The 11,305-nt window shown below is 43.4% G+C and overlaps 1 protein-coding gene across 1 annotated transcript in view; it reads left to right on the top strand.

The window, feature by feature from the left end:
* Positions 1–10,996, top strand: part of fat4 (FAT atypical cadherin 4) — an 80,582-nt gene extending 69,586 nt beyond the window's left edge. The window contains exons 12-17 of the mRNA XM_061273619.1: positions 1,548–1,633; positions 2,930–3,109; positions 3,410–3,534; positions 5,417–5,634; positions 6,741–7,002; positions 8,081–10,996. Coding sequence (XP_061129603.1) covers positions 1,548–1,633; positions 2,930–3,109; positions 3,410–3,534; positions 5,417–5,634; positions 6,741–7,002; positions 8,081–9,984 — 2,775 coding nt within the window. The 3' untranslated portion in view covers positions 9,985–10,996. The remainder of the gene's footprint in view (positions 1–1,547; positions 1,634–2,929; positions 3,110–3,409; positions 3,535–5,416; positions 5,635–6,740; positions 7,003–8,080) is intronic.
* Positions 10,997–11,305: the final 309 nt, after the last annotated feature.

Consider the following 11,305-nt stretch of genomic DNA (forward strand, 5'->3'; position numbering starts at 1 on the left):
ATCTGCAATCACAATCTTGTTTAGAGAAACAATAAAACAAACAGGTACAAAACTTACTGCTAAATGACTGGTCCAATAAATCAGTATCACCAACAAACCCCCCATGTGAGCATGTAGAGTTTGACGAATTAGCCTTCGGTGCAACTCATTGAACTCTTGATTGCTTGGACTATTAGAGCCAGATTAAAACGGCACGTCCAGCACCTCCGCTACAGTAGACACCAGCGCCACGGGTTCTTCCAAAAACAGCTACATTGGTGCTCTCCTCATATTCCCTCAGCCACACACAAAAGCACTGTGGACAATGCTTCAAAGCCTTTGCGGAAAAAGAAAAAACAAACCTCTAGACCGCATTAAGACACAGGATAGTGAGTAGCATTTCTAAGGGTTTACGGCCTTTGATTGCTCGAGGTTCTTACAATGTTCATGTGGTTCGGACATTTTTATGGTGCTTCAAAAGGGTCATGCTGTTGTGTGTGTGCCTCATGTGTGGCGAGGAGAGAAATGCATCAGGGCTGTGGATGATTTGTGTTCTGAGATCCAAGGCCAGTGTGCTCCATGTTTACATACGATCCAGCAGGGGTGCAGTGCGGTCCTCTCGATTTTGTGATTTTTCTGCACTTTCACACAGTTTTGAGAGCTTATTTGTTTTAGCAATCATCGAGTAATTTTCTCACCGAAGCACAGAGCTGTGACCATATCAGTTTGACAGCTGAAGAAAGGTTTCCTGTAATGTAGTCCATTATGATGGCACCCTCCTACATGCATTTGCTGGATAATCACTTGACACCATTCTGAACATTGGTCCTCAATTGATGGCCCCTGAATAAGATCCTTGCCATTCAACCACTTTGTCTTTTCTGGTCAATATGGTCCGAAATTCACAGCAAATACAGTTCATAGCATTCATTGAAGCCACTCAAATAGCTTCTTCACGGCAACTGTGTAAATTGAGTGAGAAAGACAAAGAATGACTCTCAGTAAAATACAAAACGCAGAATTTGGAAAAGGTTTGAGACTAAATTACAATGAGACAGATGGATTTCTATGAGATTTTGTTTTACAATCGCGTTTCTTTGCTGTTCACAGCAGCCGCGTGGGAACGTAAACCGCCTTTGTACTACGCCAAAAAATTTAAATTTGAATGGGCCCTTCCCTCATGATTGTATGAAACATTAGATTACATACCTAAATTGTGTTTCAATCTCAAAAAGTGTCCAAAGCAAGTGCCCAGGCTTGGCACCTTCATTAGTCAACTCGTACTACTGCGTTCCATAAATATTCATCCAGACCCAAGTTCAACTGAGCTGTGTGTGGAATGCGACGAAGGTTCTGCCTGACCCTAATTATCACCAGTGAGAAACTTGCTGACAGGCTGTTTGTACTTTTGACGGAGTAACAACTGCTGCACATAAGGGCCGATTGTGCGATTCGGATTCTTTGCAACTTCCAAAACTGTTGGCATGTGTACAAAGTGGAAACTTTGGTTAATTGGATTTGTCTGGGATGAATCCCCGCCACGTGACCCACAATGTGCTATCCCGCAGGCCGCCTCATTGACCGTAGATCTGTGCGGCGAAGACCAGGAACCAGGCTACTGTGCCGTGAGCAACGTGGCTGTTCACACCGACTGGTAAGACAAAATCACACACACATGCTAGAAGTTGTTTTTTTCCATTCCACTCCTCAGTTCAACCGTATGCACTAAAATTGAGTTGACACATCCAATTCCTCAGCTTGGAAAACTTAAATAATTATGGTAGAATCCAAATGTTTTCTTCCACCTGTTATATTGTTTATTCTGCTGTGTAGCACAGTAACTCCCCCCCGCCCAAAAAAAATAAAAATAAAATAAAATTCAATACACATTTCCAATCAGCACATGCTAGCTGAGCATTTGCCAAAGTTTTGTCAGGATTTACGTGTCTGTCGATCGTCATCGTTTAACCAAAAACGTTTCTGGCCTTTATAAGAGGGACGTAAAATTATCCCGCCAATAACAGCGGCAGCAAAATTGCAGAGTACTCAAGGAACGACTTAGCAGTGTAATTTTTGTGTGGTGTTAATGAGTTTTCCTTCATCCTGGCTCGGCTATTGTCTCGCAACAGCTCATAGTCGCCGTGCCGAGCGGGAACAAGTGAGGTAACCGTAGAAGCGCACTTGGCTGAGGTCACTGTGGCTAACCATGCCAAGTTGTCCTCAAATAAAAATTTGGAAAGGTTTTTCTTTCTTCTCAACAATATGTTTGTTCCAGGTTGAACGTGAGCTCATTTGTCATCCTTAAGGAACACAACGCCTGAGAAATTTTGCTCGGAACAACTTTTGTGCTGGGAAGTTCGTGATTAAAATCCCATATACCTACTTTTTTTTTTTTTTTTTTAGTAATACAAGTTATTTTTGAGACACATCATATAGTTTCTGCAAAGCTAACAAGTGGACATCAATCACAAGGGAGCCCTTTGAGAAAAACCAAGACCTTGAGAAGCTAAGACTTTGAGCCATTGTGGATATCTCAAGACAAATTCTTGATTAAAACTAAGCCTTTGAGGAGTTGATGAATATGATCTTCATTATAGTCTTAATTGTTCATGTACAAAGAATTTTGTCAATTTTTGACAACAGTAATAATATTGTCAAAGTTTCAAAATAACATTGTACTTAAATGGGTCATTTAGCCACTTGCTTTTGATCTGAATGAATCAATTAATAAATATATATTCGCCGTCAATCGTTTGCTTAAAACATGACCTTCATTATGAAAGGTTGTCGACACTTGGAAAAAAAGGGAGTTTGCTTTTCCATTCGCTTGGATTCAGAAATGGGGAAGATGTGGTCTGAGTGAAGGACAGTTATGTGGATACTGATTTTGTGTTTATTGCACAGCCACAATATGCCAACATTTGATTGTGGATCTCTTTTGTACGTGCAGGATCCTGGACGTGGAGCCCAACCGGCTCTCAGTGGGGGGCGTCAGGTCAATGGAGTCTGTCCTCCACCGCCCCGGTCAGGTCGCCACTCATGACTTTGTGGGCTGCATCATGGAGTTGGCTGTCAATGGACGCCCGCTGGAGCCCAGTCAGGCGCTGGCATCACATGGCATCCTTGACAGGTCTGCACCCCACCCCAATTCCCTTCAGTCCTAATTTCATCCTTTCTCCATCTTATACCGCTTGCTCCCATCTGTCTGCCTTGCGTCTCGCTGTGGGACATCTGCTCGGCTTTTGCAGACATTCTCTAAAGCTGTGCGATACCAGAAACCGGTTGCAGATTTTTTTCGTAGAAGCGAGGGGAAATCTTTTATATGCAAATCAATCCGAATTTCGTTCCGGGAGTGTGCATCTGCCTCTTTTCTTGGAGATTCTTTTGGGCCTGTCAAACCGACAGATCCGATTGTCCTTTATTATTTTAGATGCCCAAGACTGGAGGCAGCCTGCACCGCAAGCCCCTGCAGACATGGGGGGACCTGTCTGGACCACTGGTCTTGGCAGCAGTGCCAATGCGTGGACGGCTTCACTGGCAAATACTGTGAAAAATGTAAGTCAATGTGCCTTTGAGGTGTCTCCATAATGAATTTAATTATGCTTTCAATATTATTAATGATTCCCCCATTGTATGAGTCATTGTGTTGGTCATGACGCCAGCTGCCTCCATCTCAGCTTTGTGTCTTTAATTATAAAAGTATTCACAGTGACGACTCACAATTGTAATGCCAGTGACTTTTTCCGGGTGCCGCTGTTCTGTGTCAACCTGGCTATTTTCCGGCGTTGCTGCAGTAGCAGAGGCGGGACAGGCTTGTCATTTTGGACACTGGAAACCTACTTCTGAATTTTAGGTTATCAAATGAAAGAAAATAGATGCAATGTTGCGGGATGATGGTGTCATTATGTTTTTAGATGAAAGAAAGAATCTTGTTCATTTTAACAGCTGGCCTAGATAGCAAAAAACATTCAAGTTTTTTTTTCAAACTGTTCGGAGCTGTTTTTGGACACTAAAGCAAGAACACTGTTAGGGGTGCCAAACTTATTTATGATCCAAAAATTGTCCATCCAACATTAATGTGTTATGTAGTACTTTTATACTATCAACTATGTTGTTGCGAGCAAAATGACTTTTGTTCTAGAACCAAGAAGTATTGACATTATTTTTTAAATACACAATTGGGACTGTGATTGACTGGCAAAAAGTTCAGGGTCCACCCCACATGTCTACCAAAGTAGACTGGGATAGGCTCCAGCTCACCAGAAAAACACTAAAGAAAATAGTTGAATAGATAAGCAGTTGGAGGACGCCGGATGGGATAGTCTATAACCATGCATTTGTGGATAAACACAAGATTAATAGGGTATAAGGAGTATAGGCGACATCACCACCTATCAAATTTCAAGGGTTTCAACAACCCTGCTGTTTTTCTTGCACGCAGCTCATAATGGAGACGGCCAAGATGAGGTTTATTAAACTGGGTGTTTGACAGCTGTGTGTCTTATTCTTCTGTCTTCATATAAAAGACCCAGAAGAAAAAAATGTGTGGTGCAGCTGTGCATCTTTCAGCACCTCGGAAGGTGAAGACAGAGTGATGGTGTTGACATAGCTGGTGGGAGCGATCCTGCCTGGCATTTCTGCAGAGGCAGCGTTATCACAGTGGCATTGTTTTAGATATTATTGTCCGTGGCAAACCTCAACCTAGAGTACATTTCGTAATAGAGGATATAGTTCCTGAAATAATTACTCTGTTCAAGTAAGGCCTGTTATGTGCTAACATTGTAAAAAGAAGGGAACCGATGTAACGTTAAAACAACAAAATCATTGTCAAGTCATTGAAGCAGTGACGAACTTGCATGAGACGAGACCAAAAGATGCCATGCCACTCACTTTCCGGCGTATTTCATGTTATAAATCGTAGTAAGCAGCCCGGACAGAGACCTGTGACAGATTTCATATCCAATGACAACTTTGAAAAATAAAAGCTGGATTTGTAGTTCTGTCTGGAAAGGGGGAAAAAACTTGAAGTAAATATCCAGTCAAGAACAAGGAGTTAAGATTAAGATATTAAAGAGTTAAGATTAGATAAGGATTCAACTTTGAGGAATTACGATTGAGATTGAATTCCAAATATTACAACATTCCATGTCTACTCAAGCAACACTTTGAGGCACTTTGGCTACACGTGTACTGTACTAATATTCATCTCACTGACACATGGGACCCTTTTAACGGCCTGCATACTTCAGTTTGGCTTTGGTATCTGTAATTATGAGTGAGAAATGGAGGCCCAATTTGTGGTTCTGGCTGTTGAATAAGGAAAATAACTGACACATGAGTGCGCAGCAGCTGCAGAGTGAGCAACGATTCAAAGCCACTGGAGAACTTTGAACAATGAAACAGATGATGAAGATTCTTTGGCCCGTCTGTTTTGCAGATATCACGGCTGACACTGCGCTATCCCTGGATGGGACCGGCCGCCTGGATTATGCCTTGAAACAGGGCCCCAAGCGGGACGTCCTGCTCAGGCGGTCATTGCAGGGCGGGATCCATGACCCCGTCATCCCTAGCCGTCTGGAGGTCAAGTTCAGGACACGTGGCAAGAGTGGCACATTGCTGCACGTGCAGGAGAACAGTAACTACACCACTGTTAAGGTAGGAACACGGATATTTTCTCATTGTATCAAATAAACTCTGCTCTCACCTCCTACTTGTCCAGTACTATAAATGTATGACCAGCCATTTCCACGCATGAGATCCATGTGAGTAGCAAACAGGCTGTTGCTTCAGTTAAACAGCATCAGATTGATCTGACTTATAAATAATGAAACACAGCAGCTCTGGAATCAAATGTTTTCCAAGGGAAGTTAATGCCCCTGAAGTATTGAAAATGATCACGGGAGGAAGTCTGGAGTTTGACTTATCAGCGCCAAGGAACAAAACAATCATTAAGAAGGACGACTGAGTCGGCAATATGTGAAAATCCACTTCTGTTGGTGTTTTTCAGGTGGATTATTAAGTCAAAAGACAAATAGAAGATCCACTTTTCCACTTCTTGAGTTAAGACTACATCAAGAACAAGACAGATGTTAAAACCATGTTTTTTGGAGATAAAATTAAAAATGATGTACCCAATTTAAGCCTAGTCAATACCTTACGGAGTTAAAATTATGACACGATTAAGACTTTGGAGAGTGGATGGCAGCAACAACACAAGAGATTCCTAAAATAGAGTTTGCGATGATGAGACCAAAACTTTGAGGAGTAAAGAGTAAGACTCAAGGGATTTAAGTCTGTGAGAAGTTAAGACCAAAACTAATTGTTCAGTTAGTTAAGAATGGATCCAGATCAAGATTTTGAAGTTATGTCCAATTCAAGACCAAGACTTGGACGAGTGGAGGCCGAGTCAAAACCACTACTTGAGGACTTGACCAAGAATCATGACCAAGACTTTGAGACTAAGTAAAAAGAAAGGCCTTAAAAATAAATCCAAGACTTCAGCTGTTAAAACGAAGTCAAGACCAAGACTATGAGGAGTTTCAACAACTTCTAGACCTACTGAGACTAATTCCCTGATTGAGAATAAAACCCATTTCAAACCAAGATTGTGAGGAGAGACCAAGTCAAAATATGCTTGATGTTTTGTGCATTGTACAATAGGTGGCGCGTGCCAAATATGTCAGGATGTTGAAGGGCGCTGTGAGTTAAGGAAAGCCTCAATTAATTGATAGATGGCCAAAATCTCTGTTATCCTCCCTCAGATGAGAAATGGCAACATCCACTACATCTCGGATGCAGGCGTGGCAGGCAAAGTGGAGCGAACCATTGGGGACGTGGTGCTGTCTGATGGACTGTGGCACACCCTTTTGCTGGTGAAGAACAGCTCCAACACCTTGATGCAAGTGGACAACAGCCACTCCCGCATAATCCAGCTTCCTACCCAGGACTTTGGAGGTCTTGGCGTCCTCACTATTTCACTCGGAGGGATCCCGCCTGTTCCTGCACAGCAAAAAACTGCAGCAGGTGAGGTTCTACAAGGGTTCTTTGACTACTGCTCTTGATGGAAGTTGTGGTGAACATACAGACTATTAAATATGGTCAAAAGATGGTACATTAGGGATGTCCCCAAAATTCAGATTTTGCCATCAAATCATAATTAGGCACTTGGAACTGCAGTGTAAATCTCACTTCATTGTGGTGTTTTTGGATTATTGGTGCAGTACTGCAGTGGAGCCTGGTGCCTCTTATGCATGAGCACACCTAAGTACATATTTCTCTTGTGTGTTAGGCAGTACTTTTGTTCACTCAAAGACATGAATGTTTTTCTGATTGCCAACCATTTTTGGTGGCCAATTTATTGAAATTTGACACTGCTAAAATGTGCCTGTTTTGAATTTATAATAGTTGAAGAAATGTTGCTTTGTTAAATATCAGTAAAGGGGGGGGGGGTGTTTTTGTCTGTTTCCTGTGGTTTTGGCCTAAATAATGGTTCAGATATCCCCTAAATTGTGTTAGGGACTCTTTGGAAAAGGTGAAACAGAGTATTTCCAGACAGATGGAATGTGGCATAGTAAATTTTCCATTTTTCTGGGGACGGAAAATGAATCTAATGCCACAGACTAATGTGGTAAAAATCATGATTTGTTGAGGGAGGGCATTTTTCCGAGCATGCAGACTCTGTCAACTCTGACCTCAGCAGTGCAGCGCATCTTCAGTGTTTTACGACCAAACACAAAACGGCCTGAATATGCACTGCAATTAATTTAATAATAAAAAAAACTATATTAACATCACTGAGGCAGTGTTGTTTGACAACACACAAAGCCAGAGATTAAATTACATACAGACGTAGTTATCGAACACAGATGTATGTCTGGAAGCTACAACAGCTCAGACAATAGACTCTCGTTTTTTTTCATAGAACACTTTCCATTTTTCTTTATGTAAATCCCCAAGCTAAGCATGTATTTTTTCTCTACCAATTAGCTAGGAAGCATCAGCCCCAGCAAATCACCAAATTAGTACTGATATCACTTCAGAAAATGATTTAGCCCTTCTAGCCTCTAAAAGCTGTTTATTTTCTCTTGTTTTTTGTCCGTAGGTTTTGATGGCTGCCTGGCCTACGTGAAGTATAATGGCGAGAATCTGCCTTTCACCGGAGAACATGGCCTTGTTGCGTTAACCAAGACCAGTCCGTCAGTCAAGATGGGTTGCAGAGGTCCAAACTTGTGCGAGAGTAGCCCATGCTGGGATGGCCTGATGTGCATCAACCAATGGTACACATACCAATGCGTCCCACCAGGCGACTGTGCCTCCAGTCCCTGTCAGAACCACGGGAGCTGTGTGCCAGACTCCCGTTTGGGTTTCACCTGCGTCTGCTCTGAGTTCTACACCGGAAAGACGTGCGAGACCCAGGTGGCCTGCCTGGGTGTCCAGTGCCCTCAAGGGACTACCTGCAACACGGCCAACAACGGTGGTTTTATCTGCCGTCCAAATCCCGCAACGGAAGCCATGGTTCTCCCTATTTGGGCCGTACCTGCTATCGTGGGTAGCTGTGCCACAGTGCTAGCTTTGGTTGTGCTCAGTCTCATCCTGTGCAACCACTGCAAGGACCGCAATAAAACCAAAGTGCCAAAGGATTCCAAGGAGAAGAAACCCAAAGAGAAAAAGAAAAAGAAGAAGGGGAGTGAGAACGTGGCATTCGATGACCCAGACAACATCCCACCATATGGAGATGACATGACTGTCCGAAAGCAACCAGAAGGGAATCCCAAGCCGGATATCATTGAGAGGGAGAATCCATATCTGATCTACGATGAATCTGACATTCCTCACAACAATGAGGCAGTCCCGAGTGCTCCTTGTGCCCCTTGTAATGGTCCCGAGGCCGATATTGAGCACTACGACATTGATAACGCCAGTAGCATTGCACCGTCTGACGCAGACATCATCCAGCACTACAAGCAGTTCCGAAGCCACACTCCCAAATTCTCCATCCAGAGGCACAGCCCGCTGGGATTTGCAAGGCAGTCCCCCTTACCACTCGGTGCCACCAGTTACTCTTACCAACCTCAGTATACTCAAGCTCTAAGATCCACCCCACTCAGCCACGCCCACTCAGCTTGCCCCACGCCGAACCATCTTTCCAGACATTCCCCGGCCCCATTCACCAAGCCGACCTCCTTTTACAGAAACACCCCGACCAGGGAGCTTAATCTTGCTCGCCGTGAGGGCAGCCCCCTCGACTTGCACAATGACATGTGCCAGCCACCGCCCATGTTCAACTACGCCACCCGGCTGGGGAGGCGCAGCAAGAGTCCACAGACCATGGCAAGCCATGGCCACACATCCCGCCCCGGGAGTCGGCTCAAGCAGCCTATTGAGCAAATTCCCCTGGAGACGGGCCCCCCCGTAGGACTGTCCATCGAGGAAGTGGAGCGGCTAAACAATCCGCGTCCTCGCAACCCCAGCATCTGCAGCGCCGATCACGGGCGCTCCAGCTCAGAAGAGGACTGCCGCCGGCCTCTCTCACGGGTCCGAAACCCTGCGGACGGCATCCCTGCCCCAGAGTCCTCTTCGGAGAGTGACTCACATGACTCCTTCACCTGCTCAGAGATGGAGTATGACCGGGAAAAACCTGTTTCTTACAGCTCTCGGGTCCCCAAGCTCTCGCAAGTCAATGAGTCTGACGCAGACGATGAAGATTACGGCGGGAGGCTGAAGCAGAGGCGGTACTCGACCCGCCGGGCGGAAGGTGGTCCTGGCACGGCCCAGCTGCCGCCTACTGAGCATCACAACACACTGGCTCACAAACTGGGCCCGCCAGCTGGGGCATTCAACTGGGACAACCTTTTGAGCTGGGGTCCCGGTTTTGGACATTATGTTGACGTGTTCAAGGACTTAGCAATGCTTCCTGAAAATGCATCCCCAAAGGACATTGAAATGAACAGTGGGGATGGCTCAGTCACCATTCTAAATGAAGGAGAAGCGGAACAATACGTATGAGACTATTTATTGTCACGTTGTAGATTATGGCAATGTCCTCCGAAAAGAACATGGGACTATGTGTTTTTTTAATTGAAAAATGACGACTTTCAATGCAGTAAGGCAGTACCAACGGCACCTGAATCCACCTTGGAAAGGTTATGCCAGTCTCCGTCCAGCTGTTCCGTCCTGTGTCGTTTGCAACCTTTGAAGAAGCCTACGTCTGAATTCAATTGACCTCCATACATGTTATCTCTCTGAAACCTTTCTGTTTCTTATTACTTATATTGCCTCTCCCTCACAGCCTGAAAGATAAGACGGCAGATTAAATTAACACTCTCAGCTGTTGAACGAAACAAAACTCCTGTTCATACGTTGTTCGTAGACTTTTAATTCCACGGCAAAGAAAGCAAGTGCGTTTTGACGGGACCGCACCTGCAGACACTGCGTGAAAGTAAGCACACACCGATTTTCACCTCGGGTTTCGTTTTCTCACACAAGACTGGCTAATTGCTCCAAGAGTGACGATGAATCAAGTCGTCTGCCTTACACACATTTGAGGATTACAGCATGGAGAGTAATATGTTGTTTGTTTGGGTGGTATAGTTTGCATTTCAAATGCTTTGCCATTTTGATTTTCGATCAACACGATGACAACCGAAGGATTTTTTTTTTTTTATTAAACGACCCAAACAGACAAACAACAACTGTGTATATTGTTCCCACAATTCAAACGTGGAGTCATTTGTCATTGGTGTCTTTGTCCATTATGTTGATATTATGTTGTAAGGTTGCTTGTTTTTTTTTTTGTACGTTTTATTAACTTAAATTACTTAAGCTGTGTTTTTATGGATATTTTTTCATAAGCCGAAATGTATGTTCTTACTTTCGGGGAAAGTAAGGTTAAAAGACATTTTTTACATGTGTTACATATGTAATGTCAGTATTTTCCACTTTTTATAAAACTATAACATGTTGTATGCTTTGTACTTGTAAAAAGCCAATAACATAATAAAAAAAATATTTATTTAAAGCTGCTTGTTGATCTTGTTGCCAACCATTTAGACAAAAGTCAGTGCAGTCGATCAGTACTAATTTGGAAGTTGCAAAATAGAAACATATTTTAAGAAAATTTACTTTTGTCCATAACACGGTAGAATTTCAATGCTCTTATTTTATGGGACCAGTGGCTATGATTAGATGAAAATAGCTGTGAAAGTTGTGAAAATAGTTTGTAATGTTACAAGAAAAGCATTAATGAAAAGGAAATTGAGAGAAAAAACTGTACAGCAATTTGACAACGTTATATACTTTGAAGAAATATAGGAGTAATATTGTACTA

Source organism: Syngnathus typhle, linkage group LG1 (genome assembly GCF_033458585.1).
Source record: "Syngnathus typhle isolate RoL2023-S1 ecotype Sweden linkage group LG1, RoL_Styp_1.0, whole genome shotgun sequence".
NCBI lineage: Eukaryota > Metazoa > Chordata > Actinopteri > Syngnathiformes > Syngnathidae > Syngnathus > Syngnathus typhle.